General features: G+C 51.7%; 1 protein-coding gene across 2 annotated transcripts; it reads left to right on the top strand.

Annotated features, from left to right (window-relative positions):
• The first annotated feature begins 9198 nt into the window (after positions 1-9198).
• On the top strand, positions 9199-18376 carry MOB3C (MOB kinase activator 3C). Of its 2 annotated transcripts, none has more exons than XM_003812742.6 (4): positions 9199-9387; positions 12726-13193; positions 15891-16093; positions 16411-18376. In XM_003812742.6, exons 2-4 carry the CDS (start codon positions 12776-12778, stop codon positions 16438-16440), a joined length of 651 nt encoding a protein of 216 aa, XP_003812790.1. In that variant the 5' UTR covers positions 9199-9387; positions 12726-12775; the 3' UTR covers positions 16441-18376. The 2 variants fall into 2 exon arrangements, with proteins under 2 accessions (XP_003812790.1, XP_057154954.1); XM_057298971.2 differs by lacking the exon at positions 9199-9387 and adding an exon at positions 11109-11126.
• The last annotated feature ends 527 nt before the right edge of the window (positions 18377-18903 follow it).

An 18903-nucleotide genomic window follows, 5' to 3' on the forward strand; every position in this document is an offset into this window, starting at 1 on the left:
GGACAGAGTCTCACTCTTGTTGCCCAAGCTGGAGTGCAGTGGCGCGATCTCAGCTCACTGCAACCTCCGCCTCCTGGTTCAAGGGATTCTCCTGCCTCGGCCTCCAGAGTAGCTGGGACTACAGGTGTGTGCCACCACGCCCAGCTAACTTTTTGTATTTTTAGTAGAGATGGGGTTTCGCCATGTTGGCCAGGCTGGTCTCAAACTCCTGACCTCTGGTGATCAGCCCACCCCGGCCTCCCAAAGTGCTGGGATTACAGGCATGAGCCACCACACCCGGCCAATATTATTCCTGTTTTATAGATGAGGACACTGGGGAAACACCATCATAGATGTGAAGAGTCAGGACTAAATTAGAATCCCAGTTCTGCCTTTCGTTCACTGTCTGGCCTTAGACAAGTTATTCAATCTCTCTGAGCCTTTGTGTTCTCATCTGTAAATAAAATAATAATGGCCCTATCTCAAAATATAAGAAAGGATTAAATGATGTAGCAAACACAGAGTGCTTAGCACTATAATGAAAGTGCAAAACAGTAGCTGGTTAAGTACCTTTTCAAGATGCACATCTATACAGAGGAGGAGGAATTTCTGTTTCTGGAACATAAATCTTCTCCTAGAACATAGACCTTTCATTTCTAGAACGTGTTTCTTTTGTACTATTTTTCTACACCATGTTTTGTTTTCAGAAAATCTCTTCCGGGAATTTAGAGAGGCTTGAGCAGTGTAATCATACCAGACCAGGGGACAGGCATCAGGAATCTGGGAGGTGGGCAGGTGAGCAGGCAGACCCAAAGCCTGGCAGCTAACATCTAGGTCAGAAACCAGGTAACGTCTGGAGTTTTGGGCCAAGGTGCAGGCCTGCCTGATTATTCGTAGATGGCTTATCTGAGACAAAGTTATTCCTGGTTACAGATGTCTATGTATTTAGTTCCTTGGCAACTCATTAAACATAACTGTTTATAGTTTAAAGAGACCAAATCCATCTAACCTTGTCATTTTCCTACCCGACTGGGCATCAGAAACACCTGATGCACTTGTCAGAGCTGTCCATTCTTGAGCTTCACCATTGAGATATAGATTCTGTTGGCCTGGGGTGGGGCCTGAGAAACTATTAGGCTGGTGCAAAAGTAATTACAGTTTTTGCCATTTATGTCAAAAATGCAATTACTTTTCCACCAACTTAATATTTTTCTTTTCTTTAACTCTCCAGGTAATTCTGAAACTCAGCCTGATTTGGGAGCCCCTGCAATAAGTTTTTACTTTTACTTTGCACCTGAGGAAAAAGGCTCCAACCCAGGTGAAGTGACTTCCCCAAGGTCACACAGGGTATCAGTAGCAGCATTCCTTCTATCTCTTTGTTCCAAATTTTCTTTGCACTTCAGTCCAAGGCAACCCAACTGGAAAATATCTGAAAAAGACAAGGATTTTTATTATTGTCTGCCTCTAGTAAAGATTCCTTGGATGAGACTAGCTGTTCCCAGCATGCCATTAGGTAAGACCTCTATGGGGCAAGAAAGGAAAGCCTTCCCAGATGCCTGGACTTCAGATGTTTTCCTTGTTTGATGTTGAAAGCTGAGAATTTCCCTGGCTCATGACCCCTGGAAACAAATGCTGGATTATCTGTTGCGCTGGATTATCTGTGCCTGGCCCCTGCAGCTGCATAGAGAATTGTGTGTTGCCTGCACAGACTGAAGCTCTCCATCCATCCTGCGTGCATTTTGTACTCGCCTGTGGTGAGTGAGCAGAGGGGGATGATATATGGAAAGCCAGGCAGGCAGCAGTGGCAGGGGAGGGAGGTTGAGGGGAATGAGGGATTGATGGGAACTCAGCTACAGAGCTCAGTTGGGAAACTCACACCCCATTGGAGCTGGGATTGATTGCTGGAACTTTCTCACCCTTCTCAGTTTGTCTCAGAGCCAGCATCCTGCACTGTGTCCGCTGGGCACCCCTGTGGAGAGGGAATTGTTCTCAAGGTCAGGGAAGCTTGGGTCTCTCAGTGATGGTCTACCTCATGCCCTCTTCCCAGAGGCAGGCAACTCTGCACTCTAGAAGCCAAGTGACCTTCAGACAGCCTTCTGTTTCCTAAACCCCTTTCTTCTGTCTGTACTTGGCCTCCTTCTTATCTATTTTTCAACCCTCAGCTCACACTAAGTGACTTCCTCCCTTGGGTGCTATCTGTAGAATGTGTGGAATATGACCTGCCCCAGCAGATTTTGCAAGGGTATCAAAAGAGTGAGTGAGAAGTCTAAGGTGGTGTCAAGGTTACTGAGGATGGTCGATGTACTTAATGCTGCCAATTGCTTTAACATGGATCCAGGCACAGATGTCTTCATTATCATCTACTTTCCCAGGAGAGCATTTTTTAGAAAGTGTCTAGCCCCAATTCAAACTGACTTGTTCTTTGCCTAACTTACTAACAGTATATTTGCTAAGTGCTCAGGCAGTGTCAGGCAGAAGGATAGACCCTGTGACTGGAGCTGGGAGACCTGTTTTTGAGTCTCAGCTCTGCTTGCTTGCTTGCTTGCTTGCTTGCTTGCTTGCTTGCTTGCTTGCTTTTTAAAGACAAAAGTCTTGTTCTGTCACCTAGGCTAGAGTGCTTTGGAGCAGTCTTGGCTCACTGCAACCTCCGCCTCCCAGGCTCAAACAATCCTCCTGCCTCAGCCTCCTGAATAGCTGAGACCATGGGCACGCACCACCGCACCTGGCTAATTTTTGTATTTTCTTAGTAGAGATGGGGTTTCGCCATGTTGCCCAGGCTGGTCTCTAACTCCTGAGCTCAAGCAATCTGCCACCTCAGCCTCCCAAAGTGCTAGGATTACAGGCATGAGCCACCCCACCCGGCCCTGCTCTGCCATTTCAAGCTGTGCTTCTTGGCCAAGTCATTTCACCTTTTGGAGCCAATACTCACATTCCAAGGTTGTTACAGGACTCAAAAATGACCAGAGTAGGCCGGGCACGGTGGCTCACGCATGTAATCCCAGCACTTTGGGAGGCTGAGGCGGAAAGATCACCTGAGGTCAGGAGTTCAAGACCAGCCTGGCCAACAATGGCGAAACCCTGTCTCTACAAAAATTAGCTGGGCGTGATGGTGTGTGCCTGTAATCCCAGCTACTCAGGAGGCTGAGGAAGGAGAATCACTTGAACCTGGGAGGCGGAGGTTGCAGTAAGCCGAGATCACGCCATTGTACTCCAGCCTAGGTGACAGAGTGAGACTCCATCTCAAAAAAAAAAAAAAAGAGTAGTAAAAGCACTTTGTAAACCAGAACATTCCTTACAACTGTCAGTTGCTGCTACAAGGTAACATGGGAGGAGGCAAAATAAATAAAAACCCAATTCTAAGGGCTTGTAGTCCAAAAGGGAAGACACAACCTCCATGGGCTTAACCAAGGAGCGCATCTGCAAACCACTGAGAACTTTTTGTGTCAAGGGTTCCCCCCTGAGGAGGGTTGGTTCCAGGCAGCTGGTGTAATTTAGGAAAACTTCCTGGGAAAGCCAAGAGCATACCCTTAGTCTGCTTAGCCTTAGGCAAAGCGGAGCTCCTACAGCTACTTCTTGAAAAGGCCCCAAATGCAATTTGATGACATTCTGCAGGAAGTCACAAGCTGTACTTGTGTGGAATCCAGACTCTACGGGGTGCAGCATGAATCTCCAACAAGAAGTGGACTCCACCCACTGAATTGCTGCTTCCCGCTGCAGCAGACACAGCTCTCCCATCTCCTGGACATGAAGCCAAGATGGGACCCAAAGAGAGCTGCAGTGTAGAGTTTGGAACGTCATCTAAACATGGCCAATCCCTTCTCCCTACTTAGTGGAACTTTCTTTCCAGCCCCTCCGTCCCTCTCTGAAGGGAAGAACAACTTAAAAGCTCTAGAAAGATAAACCTCCCTCTCTCCCAGGGTTGCTGAGAAGAAGAAATGAGAATATGCCTCTCAGGGAGAGGCATACGTAAGGTTCACTGAATGGTTTTTATTGTCATGATTCATCATTGGGCTGATCTCTTTCTCTCCCTATGTCTGAGTTTTCCACATACTTCGAGGAGATTAGACTAAATGATATCCAAGAACCTTTCCCTTTTACAAGCCACTCCTCCCTGACCTGTTGTTCAATAATATTCCTCTGTAGCCAGTGGGACTCGTGGGCCCAGTGGAAGTTCCTTAGAAGACCGAGGCCTTTGTCACCACCCACAAAGCAAGGGGAAGGTCTGCAACTGGCCAACATACAGTGCCTGACATCTAACGGGCCCTCAGTAAATACTTGTGGAATGTAAGAATGAATGAACAAATAGAAGAAATTGATGTGTTTTCACACCACCATAATAGTTGAAATCATAATTTACTACCATCATTTTATTTTTTTTCTTTTTGAGACAGAGTCTCGCTGTATCACTCAAGCTGGATCACAGCTCACTGCAACATATGCCTCCTGGGTTCAAGCGATTCTCCTGCCTCAGCCTCCTGAGTAGCTGGGATTACAGGTGCAAGCCACCATGCCCGGCTAATTTTTGTGTTTTTAGTAGAGGCAGGGTTTTGCCATGTTGGCCAAGCTGGTCTCAAACTCCTGACCTCTTATGATTCGCCTGCCTTGGCCTCCCAAAGTGCTGGGATTACAGGCATGAGTCACTGCGCCCAGCCATAATTTACTACCATTATTGCTAAAAGATAACACCCAGCTCTCTGGGGACCATAAGAAACCCCCATCCCTGCTGGCAACTCTGAGGCAGGGAGGCAGGTGTTACTGAACACACTTGGAGAAAGGATGCTGTGCTGTGGAAGAAGGAGAAGGGTGCATCCAGACTGGGGCAATCTGAGGGCTTTCTATAGAAAAGCTTTGAACTAAGTGGGGGTTGCTCCAGGCAGGCAGCCCCAGAGGCTGAAATGGAGGCACCCCAGCAGCAGAGAAGGGGCTAGGGTTGGACAGAATTTCCTGGGCAGCCTTCATTGTGGGTTCCATGGAAAGCTGAGCCTGGAACACTGGTGAAACCACCCCTCCCCCACAATTATCACCTCCACTCGTGGGGCACCCCAGGCTAGGAACTAACCCAAGTGGTTGGAGGGGACAATGCCTACTGGGGCCATGTTGAGGGTGAGGTCTGAGGGCTGTGAAATTGTCTTCAGGCTCTTATACACACCAGGCTTCCACCCAGCCTCCAGAGGTCTCCTTCCCAAGATGGAAGAGATGAGAGGAATGCCTCTACCTTAAGGGGAGATGGCTGGGAAGGAGGAGGAGCTTGGAGCAGAGAACACTGGAGCCTGAGGTTCTTAGAGGCAAGAGGGCCCTCCCCGTCTCTGGAGGGACTGAAACCCTCTGAAGTCCATGTCACCCAGGGCTGGTAACTTCTGCTTGCCCCACTCCCTCCTGAGAGAACAGCACAGCCATCCCGGCTGCATGGTTGGACAGCTCTGATGTGCCAAGCGCCCCTTCATATTGTCCTGGGTGTCTGCCCACTGTTCTCCAGGACCCTGGAACAAGCTCAGTCCCTCTTCCACACAAACACCTGCTGGGTGTTTGAAGGCAGCACCCCTGAAACAGACTGACCACAGCCTTCTACTGTTTACAAGTGCTATCACATTGGATTCTCTCAGCTCTTCTGTGGGGCAGATGTTGTTGTTGTTGTCTTTACTTTAGAGAAGGTGAAATAGGCTCAGAGAACAAGTGCCTTGTCCATGGTCACACAGAATTTTAGTGCATATCCTTGTCAACCTTGTCTTCCCCTGCCATCTTCCCTTGAACCTTGTCTTCTTCAAGTGAAAAGAAGTTTAACCTCAATTCCTCTGACTGCCATAAGGGTGCCCATGGCATTCTCCTCAATGGGCCAGGATGGAAAATCCAGGACGGATGATCCTGCCTCCTGGGCAGGGAGGGGCAGAAGCTGAAATGGAAACTCTTTCTTGGGAGAGAGTGAGTAGAGGGTGGGCCCTATCAGGCTATAGTAGCTGCCAGACATCTGGTAAGGTGAACTGAGGGTGCAGTATCTTATTCTGGGGGGCAGGGAGGGAGGGGGGAACTTTCTTGGCATAGGAAGGGCTGGGGAGTCCCCAGGAAGTGGCCACTCTGTATCAGTAGAGTCACTGGATACAGGCCTACAGCGGGAAGGCACAGGAAGCTGGTTCTGATAAGGTACTTGGAGTGGTACTTCGTATGGCTAGAAGATGCTTTCATGGTAGAGGTGTAGAAACTAAGGCCCAGAGAGGGGCAAGGGCTTTCCCAAAGGCACACAGCAGGTAGACACCACCCTGCTGCCACTCAGAGTTCCCACTGCGAGGGGGGCATGTGCCCAGGCTGAGTAGTGGAAAAGGGCACGTCCTCTCCTAGGTCCTCACTGGCTCACGCCAAGCTTCAGAGATGAGCCTTGTTTGAAGTCTTCTGGAGCCATTTATCATACTCAAGACACAGTGGCAGGGAACAGAGCCCATCTTGTGTAGGTCTTCAGTGCTGGAGGGTTACAGTGTCTCATCAGAGAGGGCAGAACCATCCCAAGGCCACACAGCTAAATTACGGTAAAGCCAGGACACTGTTCTCCAAGGTCTGGGTCTTTTCAGCCCCAGCAGAGCCTCCTAGAAGAACTAGTCTCTCTAACCAAGACTGAGAAGGGCAGGAAGAGGGTACAGGTAGTTGAGAGATCTGGGCTCTCTCGCTTCCCCCAACCCTTCCACCTGCCTCCCATCCCACAGACACCCAGGGACTCTGAGGATGAGCTGGGAATTTCTGATGTTCCTTCAAAATGGATCATCTCTATTTCCCACAGTGTAAGGTTCTGTGCTGTTCACTCTTCACCTGAAAAACTCCTGCCTATCCTATAAAACCCAGCTCAGAGGTCCAGAAAATGACCCTGCACAAAGCCGCAGAGGAAGTCACATCAAATTCCGAACAATCTTCCAGACCATGATCTCTGACCACAATGCAATATAATTAGAACTCAACAAGAAAAACATAAACCTCCCATAGGCTGAGAAACTGAAAAACATACTTTGAAATCATTCAAGAGTTAAAGAGGAAATTACACTGAAATTTATGAACTATTTAGAACTGAATGATAAGGAAAACACAAGCAGTTTCCAAATCATTTCCCCTATGAAGTCAGCCCTGACCCCACATGGCTCCTCAGATGGCTCTCCACCCTCCACCCATTTCTACGCCCTAGGAGGCTGACGTCTATGGGCTGCAGCAACAGGTTCCCTTGTTCTTAGCTTCTGGGAGGATTCAGCTAGTGGGGGAAACCTGGCCAGAGATCAGAGGGAGGGAGAGAGGGAGGAGAGTGAGGCCTCTTAACTTGCCCCCTGTCCTTCCCTGTATGATTGCTGTGAGCTGGGTATGCCCCTCCACCTTAGGCCACAGCAGCCCCCTCCTCATAGCTCCCACTTTCACCATTCCTTCCCCACACTCCTGCAGCCTAGGGTTGACAGCCTCTGCTCTTGTGAGCCCTTTGGTGATACACTGTGTGGTTTCCCTACACCTTGACCATACCTGTAAATAATGTCTTCATTAAACATACCCATTCTGGGTGTTCCATGTGCTTCCTGCAAATACCCCGACTCTTACAAAGTCCGTCAGTCCACAACCACATTCTCACTTCTGGGTGACTGAGCTCTGACCTTCTGTATCTCTGTGTGTTGTCCCCTTTACTGACCTGTCAGCACCTGAGGTCGGCAACCAGGTCAGCTTTATCACCCAGTCCCCTGATCTGATATGAGTGGAGAGTTATACTCAATAAAAGATATTGATTAGGATATCAAATAAATAAAGAAGCATAGTTTAATTTGCTCCATAAGCAAGTGTTTGTTTATAGGGGATTCAGGGCAGAGAGTTAAGAGTCAGACATAAAAATACAGAGAACTTTAGACTGGGGCAAAAATTGGTGCTCAACAAAAGAACATATCCACAGTTCTATGAGCTGGGATTCTTTCTTTACTTTTATTTTAGGTTCAAGGGTACATGTGTAGGTTTGTTATATAAGTAAACTCTTGGTCATGGGGATTTGGTGTACAGATAATTTCATCACCGAGGTAAGCAGCATAGTACGTGATGGGTATTTTTGTCTCATCCTCCCTCCTCCCGCCCTCCACCCCCAAGCAGGCCCCAGTGTCTGCTGTTCCCCTCCTAGTATCTATGTATTCTCATTGTTTAGCTCCTACTTGTAAGTGAGAATATGCAGTATTTGGTTTTCTATTCCTGTGTTAGTCTGCTTAGGATAATGGCCTCCAGCTCCAGCCCATGTTGCTGCAAAGGATATGATCTGGGTTAAGGATCTAGCGTGTTCTCATGTCATCCAGCAAACAGAAGGTCCAGACACAAGGGAGGTCCAGTGTGCCATGGTAAATGCCCACCTCTGGCCTCCAGCTCTCCCCTACCCGCATCTACTCACCTCCCACCCCTCCAGAGTGGCTTCTATGGCTAAGCTCTCTGCTTTGGGCTTCCTACCCTAGAAGGCCTCCAATCTTCCCTCCCATCCCAGACAGAGCAGCCAACTGGTCCCTGGGCCTGGGGGCCACGGTGTGCATTGAATGCTGGTGGGATATCTGTCTGTCCCTGAAGGAACCCAGGTGGTAGGGAGAGCAGATCAGATCTTGAGTGGTTTGGATTTGTCGGAAGGAAGGAGGGAGAGAAGGTATTCTAAAATGGAACAGCTGGGATAAGGGTCTGGAGATAAGAAATGGGGTGACTCTGGGTAAGGAGCAAGGAGAATCAGCCCAACCTGAGCCAGGCCCCCTCCCTGGTGAGGAGATGAAGTTTGTGATTTGAGCGCTCTTCTGGGCTTGTCCCTCAGGGGTGAAGGACTCAGCTCATGATTCCCAAGGCGTTCATTTATTCCTTCACTCACCCATTCATTCATTCATCAAGTGGGTTTTGAGTTCCTGCTATGTGCCAGGAGCTGAGGATACGGGAGTGGATAGGACAGTCCCGATCCCTTATTGGGTCCCGGGACAAGTGTGACGCAGACGATTCTAGGAAGGCAAAGAAACCACCCTTATCTAGCAGCTCTTGTTTCTGCTCCAGAAGAAGCCGAGCGTTTTCCCATTTTACTGTCTGGGAACTTGAGGTTGCCTCCTTGGTGGAGGTCCAAGGAAGCACCGAGAGGGCGGGCAGCTCAGTTAGTCCTTTGTCCAAGGGGAAGCTGGGAGCCCCATATGGACTTTCCGGGAAGGTGGGGGCGAGTGCGTCTGTGTACTGGAGTGGAGGGGAGTCCCCTTTCTCCGCCCCTCCCCGCCCCGTGGCCGCGGCGTGGCGGGGCCGGGGCGGAGCTGGCGTCGCCCCGGGCAGGAGGGCGGCAGCGGCCGGCAGGACAGGCAGACGGACAGGCTGACAGGAGAGAGAACAGGCACTGCGGGACCTGCAGGAGAAAGGCGATCCTGTGGCTGGGAATGTGACCCCACGGCCAGAAGAGGACCCGTGAGTGTGCGCCGTGCCCCTGCGGCCTCGCCGCGCACCCCGCCCGCCTGGCTTCCACTTTCATTTCTTCGGCCGTCCTGGCGTGGCACTGTCCGGAGGAGAGTCCCGCCCGAAGGCAGGCTGGCCGCTGTCCTGGGGCTGGCGTCCGAGGCTCAGAGTTTCGAAAGTTGCGGGGGGGATTGTGGCTGGGGGGAAGTACGGGGCAGAGGGGAGGGGTTGGGGGGCGTGTTTTCGGGGAGCGGAAATGTCAGGCGGGCTCCTCTGGGTCCTACGACCTTCCTGGCCATGGGAGCTGGTTTGAGGGTGCAGGAAGCCGGGGGTGGGCGTGGGTGGCTGCGCGCCGCGAGGAGAGCGTGTCTTCGCCTCTACTTTTTCTCCTCGACCTCTGTCCTGCAGAGCGTCCCAGGATGGATTCTGGGTTCAAACTGGGGCCATCCTCTGGCCCAGATCCTGGGCCAGGCCCAAGGAGTGGTAGATGTAGCCTAGCAGGGGGCTAAATATCAGAAACAGGTAGGGTCAGCCTGCTGTCTTCATTTGAGAAGCCCAGATCCGCACCCAGGGAATGAGCAAGGCACTGCCACTCCAGGAGTGAAAGGATAGCCATCACTGGGAAGTGGGGGCTAGGACGGGGAACGGCAGTGGTTCAGTGAGAGACAGAGGTTCTGTGACAGATAGAAACTCAGTGAGGGCATGGGGGTGGGGAGTGAAGGGAGTTAACCCTGTGGCTAGAAGAGCACCTGCCCTGCACCCACCCCCTGAGCTTACATTTTCCTGGAAAGAGACCCAGGCCTTGAAGTTCCACAGGAGGAAGGTGGAACTCTAGCTCACTGGTCAGGACACCCCAGTTGCTGTGCGGAGTCAGTGTGTTGGGGACAGGAAGCAGGTTGGGCTGTTTGGTGGAGAAGATGCTTCCACTGTCCCTCCACTCCCCTCCTCTTCTCTGTCTCCACCAGACCATTGATGAGCCAGTGCAGGAAAATGGTCTTTTACTCTTGGTCATGAGCTGAGCCCCACCTTATCCCAGTTCCCAGTTCTGCTTGTAACTTGCTATGTGGACACAGGCTCCTCAAGTCCTCTTTTTAGGCCTCAGTTTCCTCATCTGGGCCTCAGTTTCCCCATCTGTACAAGTGAGTTGGGCCAGCTGATCTTTCAGGGCTATTTTAACTCTAAGATTCTAGTCTAAGCTTTCCTTAAAGCCTGAACACTGACTTTGTGCCAGGCCTTGTCCTAAGCTGGGGGTGGGTTGGGGATGGAGTGGAGACTGCAATGACCAAAAGCAGCCTCTACCCAAGGAGAAGGAGATCTGAGTTCAGGAGAGGAGGCTGTGGGAGGAGGTAGCAGTCAATCTGAGGATGTGTGGTCAGGCAGGTGCAGGGATAAGAAAACATGCAGAGGCAAAAGAGTGGGGGCGTGTTCAGGAATCAGGAAGAAGCCCAGGGTGGTTGGTGTGGGGAGGTGGGAAGTGGGGCAGGAAAGGTAGGACAAGGTGCTGAATGCCAGGGTGGGGGCCTATTTCTAACTGTCATAAAGGGGGCCATGCAATGTGGGGAGCCCAGGAGCCCCGCCTAATTGCAGTGTGAGGGATTTTGGAAGCACTTGCCCCAAGCAGAGTTTAAAATGGAGATGGCAAATGAAGTGCAGAAATCTCCTCTTTGCTCTGGAAACTGGGGTCCCACCCTGGGGACTTCTTTGGGTGAGAAGTTGAAGAGTCGGGATGGATGAGATGACCTTTCACATCTGTGAGTTTTTTTCAAGAGAACAAGTTCCTGCTGAATGGCCTGTTTCTACTCTCCAAGCTGCTCTCATTTTACCAGACTGCCCCCATCCTGGCCTGCCTTTGTGGGTTCAAGGAAGGACCTTTGTCTCAAACAGCTCCCCAGCTAGTTTGACTTCTTGCCAGAACTAATACCCCTCCCCGAAATATGTGCCATCCCTTTGCTTTTACCCAGTTGTCACCTGGTTCCCACCCTCTCTTCCCCAATCCTGTCCCAGGGTTACCAGAGATGTGAGAAAGGACAGTGCTCCAGCGTCAGAGGTCAAGCCCAGGCTTTGGCCATAAGCAAGCCTCAGGGTAGGGCTAAAGGCTAGAGTCAGGGCTCACACTTGCCAGAGCCCAGGTCAGAGGTCAGCCTGGAACCAGAATGCAATTCTTAGCTTATACTCAGCCTTAGTGCTCAGTCTAGGGGCAGGGGCAGTGTGCTTAGTGTGTGGCTAAATTCTAGTTTTGGTAGGTACATGGGTCTGCATTTCCCAGTAGCTCACACACTCACAGTTGAGATGAGATGACTCAGGTCTTAGAAACCTAGCTATAGCAGAGTGACCCAGGACCTGGATGGGCTAAATCCACGGTGATACAAGGGTCACCCAGTAAGCCAGTGGTAGAGCTGGGACTAGAACCCAGGACTCCTGCCTCTGAGCCTAGGGCCCTGATCACTGTCTCCCAAAATCTGTTCTGAATCTGGGATCCTTAAATTCTAGGAGGCAAAGTAAATTTGCCTGAGCTCTAGATGGGCCCTCCTGGGTGCATCTGACTATACTCTTCTACCTCCCAGTGCCAGGCACATAGTAGTTGCTAGAGGAATGTCTACTGAGTGTCAGGTGCAACGGGAGGAGCCAGTGGCTTGTTCAGATTTGAGGCTGGAGGAGGCTGGCTTGAGGGGAAGGATCTCCAGCTGTTGTCAGAGGAAGCGACGCCCTCATTGGCCTGCCGCCCTCCCCCTCCTCCAGTGCTTGCAGCCACACTCAGAAGCCGCCCAGCTGGCAGCGGGAGGGCCCTTTCCTCTTCCAGGGTGAAAAAAAAGGAAAGGACATTTTTGGTAGAAAAGTTCCCTGCTGCTCCCTGGGAATCCCCGGTGGCCGGATGGACTACGGGATATCCCAGAGGAAGCCGAAAGCCACCCCCGACCCCCCTCCACCCTGCCCCCAGCACAATGCTGCAAGGCTCTCCCACGCTGCACCAGCTGGCCAAGGGGGCTCCCAGAGGTCATCTCGTCCAAGCCCCTGTCTGCTGGTGGGCCTGCAGGGAGCCTCTGCGACCTCTCTCATGACCAACAGCAAGTCTGAGGGGCACCTGTTTAGAGCCCAGGCCCAGCTCTGCAATGAAAGCAGAACAGAGACAAAGCAAGATGGGAGGACTGTGGGGGCTTAGCAAGGGGGACTAACATAGCCTGGAAAGAGGGCGGGGCACTGAACCTAGGGGCTGAGGACTTAGATTCCAGGCAGAGGATGCAGAGGTTGAGCAAAGGCTGAGAGGTGACAGGGAAATGATGAATTGGGAAGTCAGAGCCCAGATGATAAGGCCTTGACCGCCAGCTCCCCTATGCCCTTGTCCCTGGCAGGGTATCCTCAGGTCCGAGCCCCTGGACAGCAGCCCCAGGCCCAGCTGGCCATGGCCCTGTGCCTGAAGCAGGTGTTCGCCAAGGACAAGACGTTCCGGCCGCGGAAGCGCTTTGAGCCGGGCACACAGCGCTTTGAGCTGTACAAGAAGGCACAGGCCTCTCTCAAGTCGGGCCTGGACCTGCGCAGTGTGGTGAGGCTACCACCCGGGGAGAACATCGACGACTGGATCGCCGTGCACGTGGTGGACTTCTTCAACCGCATCAACCTCATCTACGGCACTATGGCCGAGCGCTGCAGTGAGACCAGCTGCCCGGTCATGGCCGGCGGGCCCCGCTACGAGTACCGCTGGCAGGACGAGCGCCAGTACCGGCGGCCCGCCAAGCTCTCTGCGCCGCGCTATATGGCGTTGCTCATGGACTGGATCGAAGGCCTCATCAACGACGAAGAGGTCTTTCCCACGCGTGTTGGTGAGTGTCACCTGGCGGGGAGGGAGCCACTGGGAGCCCATTCCACAGATGAGGATTTAGTTTGATATAGACACTCTGCAGGGTTGGGGGTTGATTTTCATCCCCATTTTGTCGAAGAGGAAAGCGAGGTTGAAACAGGTTAAGTGCCTTGCTCAAGGTCAAGCATTTGCTAGGACTTCCTGACTCCCAATTTGGGGCTTTTCTTTCTTTTCTTTTTCTTTCTTTTTTTTTTTTTTTTTCTTTTCTGAGACGGAGTTTTGCTCTTTCACCCAGTAGTGAGATCTCAGCTTACTGCAACCTCTGCCCCCCGGGTTCAAGCGATTCTCCTGCCTCAGCCTTCTGAGTAGCTGGGATTATAGGCACCCACCACCACGCCTGGCTAATTTTTGTATTTTTAGTAGAGACAGGGTTTCACCACATTGGCCAGGCTGATCTCGAACACCTGACCTCAGGTGATCCACCCACCTCAGAGGGCTTTTCTTTTCTAAAGCATAAGTGGTCCTACCAAGGACCACTCTGGCAAGACCACAGATGCTGTGATTCTCAGAACCTTCCAGAACAGTTGCCCCGAGGTGTTCATAGCTGATTTGACCTCCAGCCTCCCGCGGTTCCCTCTGACTCCTGGCCTCAGGAAAAGGAGGGAGTTGGTGGTTGGGTGGGCCCTGGTGGTATCATCACCTCAGACTGGGGCTCTGAGGGCAGAATTTTCCCTTGCCAGGCACAGGCTGTGGGGCCTTTTCTTATCTCAGCTGGGCAGCCTGGGCGGGTGAGGGTAAGGAGGGGAGATGAGTGATGTCACCCAGGCACTGCTTACCCACCCGAGGGCAGCAGGAGGGGGTTGTTGGTCCAGGAGCTGAGCAGGCATGACACTGTGTTCATCACACCAGCCGCACCTGTAGCTGGGCCCAGCCCCCACCTGGCCTGGAGCTCATCTCTGCAGAGGCTGTGTGGATCAGCGGTGGGTGGGGCGGGGTGGTCAAGCCCTGAGGGGAGAAGTCTGAATGCTGAAGGAAGCTGGGCACTGAGTCACAATTCAATGCCCACGGCTCCTCCCCAGCCAGTGGCCTGCTGTTTCTTGCACTGTCATGCCCGACAAGGAGCACCTTCATTTTACATAGGAGGAAACTGAGGCTACTGAGGGAAAGTGCACTGAACTGGGAGGAATTCCGAACTGGGGCTCAGATCTGTGGGAGCCCAGGACCCCAAGTCTAGATGGGCAGGATATGTCTGAGGAATCTGGGCTGGGCTGGAGGGGCTCAGAGGGAGGGAAGGCTCGACCCCACCTGGGAATGGTGAGGAAGAGGAAGGGGTCTACAGAGCCGGGTGGGCCAGCTGTGGACCTGAATGTAGATTCATAGTCCCTGCTGGCCATACCTCCCTGGGCCTATGGGACTCCAGGTATCGATGCCTAAAACCCTGGGTGACTGCCACACAGAGAAGAGGGCATAAGCCACCAAGATCTCTGCCTTGAGCATGGGGGACTATGCAGAAGCGGGGCCTTTTTCATGGGTCCCAATATCTGTGAGGGTCGCTGCAGTGCACTGCAAAGAGGGTTTGAATCCAGTCTCCATTCTGCACTGATTAATAGTTATGTGGCCTTGGGCTACCAGCTTCACCTTTATAAGCACTTCTGTTTTATCATATCTAAAGTGACAATCAGACACATCAGGCGAATTGTTCTAAGGATTAGAGGCAAAAGGTGTGAAGGGCCCAGCACAGGGCCTTGCTCATAAATGGAAGGTTCTTCGTGTTGTTGAATATTTGAAGGAATGAGGGCTGTCTGAACTAACTCTTGCAGAATTCATAATTTCCAGGATTGGGGGTCTGAGGACTTCTGTGTGAATGTTGAAAAGAGGAGGGACACGGGGTGGGGCTAGAGAGGGAGGTCAGGATAAGGTCATGAAAGGCCTTGAGCAGCATCCTGCTGGAAAGTTAGGACTTAATCCTGAAGGCCCAGGGATTTTTTAAATGGACCCAGTTGTTGAACTCTCCTTGGAGTTGTATACAAGAGTGTGATGTGAGCATCTCTGCAATTGCACACATTTCTGGGGAGAGTTTAGGTCGTAACTTTTATCATAGTCTAAAAAGGGTTGGTCAGTGACCCCCACAAGTTTGCAAAGCCCTGCTTTAGGTGATGGGAAAATGTGGAAGATGATGTATATTCCAGCAGGGGAGAGCCACAGTCAGATTTGTGCTTCATTAAAAAGAAAAGTATGGCCAGGCACAGTGGCTCATGCCTGTAATCCCAGCATTTAGGAGGACGAGGCAGGTGGATCACCTGAGGTCAGGAGTTCAAGACCAGCCTGACCAACATGGAGAAACCCTGTCTCTACTAAAAATACAAAATTAGCTGGGCATGATGGCACATGTCTGTAATCCCAGCTACTTGGGAGGCTGAGGCAGGAGAATAGCTTGAACCTAGGAGGTGGAGGTTGCAGTGAACCGAGATCATGCCATTGCACTTCAGCCTGGGCAAGAGTGAAACTCCGTCTCAAAAAAGAAAGAAAAAAAGAAAGGAAGAAAGAAAGAAAAGTATGGGAGAAAGTCAAACCACTCTCTGTTTTCCAAAGGGAAGTGTACTAAAAAGTGTGCTGGGGAAAAAGCCATCCTGGTTGCCTGTGTGCGGGAGGGAAAAGTTGAGCAGAGCTTTGGCACCAGGATACTGATCCCCTTCTTCTGCCCTCCCCTGCCCTCTAGGAGTTCCCTTCCCTAAGAACTTCCAGCAGGTCTGCACCAAGATCCTGACCCGCCTCTTCCGAGTCTTTGTCCATGTCTACATCCACCACTTCGATAGCATCCTCAGCATGGGGGCAGAGGCGCACGTCAACACCTGCTACAAGCACTTCTACTACTTCATCCGCGAGTTCAGTCTGGTGGACCAGCGGGAGCTGGAGCCACTGGTGAGGCCAAGCCCTACCACCCTCCCCTACCAAGGCTAGCCTCTGAGTTTTCACGTCCAAAAGCTGCCTGCTTTAAGTAACTCCAATGCCCAAGTAGATGAATTAGGGGAAGGCAATTCATTTAACAGTGAATTCTGTACTTCAATAGAGAATTCATTCAAGTGTTGGTTTACAAACCCAGATCTGCAGCCTAAGAGTTGGGGTTGCTGGGGGAAGGCCAGGCTCAGACAGAAGAGCAGCTAGGCCCTATGGTTTGGGAAGGGATTGCCTAGTAGGCTGAGCTCTAATTGACCCCTCCCTACCTTGTGTCTCTACAGAGGGAGATGACAGAGCGGATCTGCCACTGAGCCCAGGTCTGGACTTTTTTGGCCATCAGATGGACGATCTGAACATAGGGTGGCTGGCAGAGGGGACCCCCAGGAGCCTGAAGGAATCTGAAGGCACTGGAATCACTCCACACACCCAAAGCCTCTGGACTTCTGCTTCTCAGGAGTCTGCCTACCTGTCGCCCTGACCGCTTGTGGATGGAGAAGGGGAGAGCATCTAGGCAGGCAAACAGAAGGGAACTGGAGTTAAACCTCTGGCATGAAGTCTGGGAGTAGGGTAGGCTAGGGGGTTTCTTCTATGACACTTGACCCTTCCATGCTGGTTCCCAAGCCTATTGGAGGAATGTGGGTGTGGCCGAGGTGATGGCGAGAAAGGTGCAAGAAAGTGAGCAGTCTGCCTGTGAGTGAGCACAGATGCCGGGGTGTGTGTGTGTGTGTGTGATTTTCACTGTGGGGTGTGTCTGTGAGAGCTAGCTGCCTTACCCCTCCTTGGCACATAGTAGGCCTTCCATAAATGTTGGATGGATGGATAAATAGATTGGGACCATCAGACCATGGGACCATCAGACCATGACCACTGTAGGAGTGATGACAGCTCAGCGTCCCCACTCAGTGTATCTGACCATGTGTTTAAGTACACAAAATGTGGTTGTAGATGTTGCTCTACATTCAAACCTTCCAGGCTACACTCTTCCATCAGCACGAGTCCTGGAGAGCTGGGGGAAGGTAGGAAGAGGAGCCTTGCCTTGAGTTCCTAAACCGACCCACTGCAGACACAGGCTCTGATTCTCTTACCCAGAGATGCCCGTGAGCTGACATTTTACTCATCCCTCTGCCTCCAAGAAGGCCTGTATTATAGGTGTCCTCCTGGGGGTTGGAGATGATCCCTCAAGTACACAAAGGTCCCCTGGCCCTTCATCTGGGAATCATATACTCCACTCTAGCTCCCAGAATCTACAGACCTGGCTCCTAGGATCTGAAGCCCAGCACAAAATAATCCCCCAGTCCAAGGAGCTTGTGGAACTTGAATTGGGAACGTTGGAGTCTTGTCTCCCATCCCAGCACATTGAGGATGTAGTTGGTGAATGGAACTCTTCCAGGCATGGAGATCCTTCATCCTAAAAGTACCTGCCTCCTTCCCAGCCATCCCTGACACATTCCAGCCAGTTGGATCTCACAGCACAGCTATCCACAGGGAGACTGGGATGTTCACGCAGCACTCCATTACTCAGTACCTCCATACCCAGCCCTATACGCAGACCCACAGGTGGGGAAACTGAGGCAGGAACAGGGTTCTACCCTCCCAGAGCCTCCACTCTGGGATGCCAGAATGGAAAGCCAGAGGGAACCTGAGAATCATCCAGTCTCACTGTCTCAATGTACATACAAGGAAACTGAAGCCAGGAGAAGAAGAGGGAGAAACTGTCCAGGGCCTCACAGGGAGGCATTCATGGAGCTGGAGAAACCAGGGATCCTGACCGCAGGGCCCATCAATTGCTACATAGAGATACACATGGAAAGAGGGTTTAACAGACCCTCTCTAGGACACAACTGTTTCTGCTTTGAGCAATAATTTCTAACCTGAGGCCAAAATGTCCCACTGCTCCTTGGGTTGGCTGGGGTTGTTTCCTGAGCCAAGCATCCAATATCATGCCCCACTCAATGGCCTAGAAGCTGCCTGCACTTTGGGGAAACAGATGGAGCTCTTGGGCCCAGCCAGCTGGGCCTGGGACTTCTGCCTCTGCCGCCGCCAGAGTGGCCTGGCAGCTTTGCCAGAGGCTGTGGAGCGAGGGTAGTAGGAGCTTTCCCCAGAGTGCTGTGACTTGCATGATGGATTCTAGGCTGTGGCAAGGGCTGATTTCTGGGATAGGGGGAGGGTCAGAAAATTTATTTTTATGAAACAGAGGGAAGACTTTATTGTTGTTATTTTTGGTAAAATAAAAGGCAAACTAAAGCAGCCACTGGTGGGAAGCGGTGATCTGGGTGCCACATGGCTCTTGGCAGACCATGGAAGGAACTGAGCCAGAATGGGGCTGGGAAGGCTTTTTGTCCTGAGATACTAGACCATGTGGAGGGCTGGCTGGTGTGGTCATGTCTGGCTCAGCTCTCTAGGGTGGGGACACAAAGATTCTCCTGGGGCTCTGGAAATTCTAGACCGGGCTAGGCTAGGACGCTTGGGGTGGAGAAGCCTGGCTTTTCTTTGCCTTCCGGGAACTCAGTCTGATAGGAATCGTTCCTTGTTTCATCTCAGGTTGCCTGGCATTGGCTATTCTTTTTTTTCTTTTTCTTTTTCTTTTTTTTTTTTTTTTTTTTTTTTTGAGATGGAGTCTTGCTCTGTCGCCCAGGCTGGAGTGCAGTGGCGCGATCTTGGCTCACTGCAAGCTCCGCCTCCTGGGTTCACGCCATTCTCCTGCCTCAGCCTCCGGAGTAGCTGGGACTACAGGCACCCACCACCACGCCCAGCTAATTTTTTTGTATTTTTAG

The sequence above is a fragment of the Pan paniscus genome, chromosome 1, assembly GCF_029289425.2.
Source record: "Pan paniscus chromosome 1, NHGRI_mPanPan1-v2.0_pri, whole genome shotgun sequence".
In the NCBI taxonomy this organism is placed as follows: domain Eukaryota; kingdom Metazoa; phylum Chordata; class Mammalia; order Primates; family Hominidae; genus Pan; species Pan paniscus.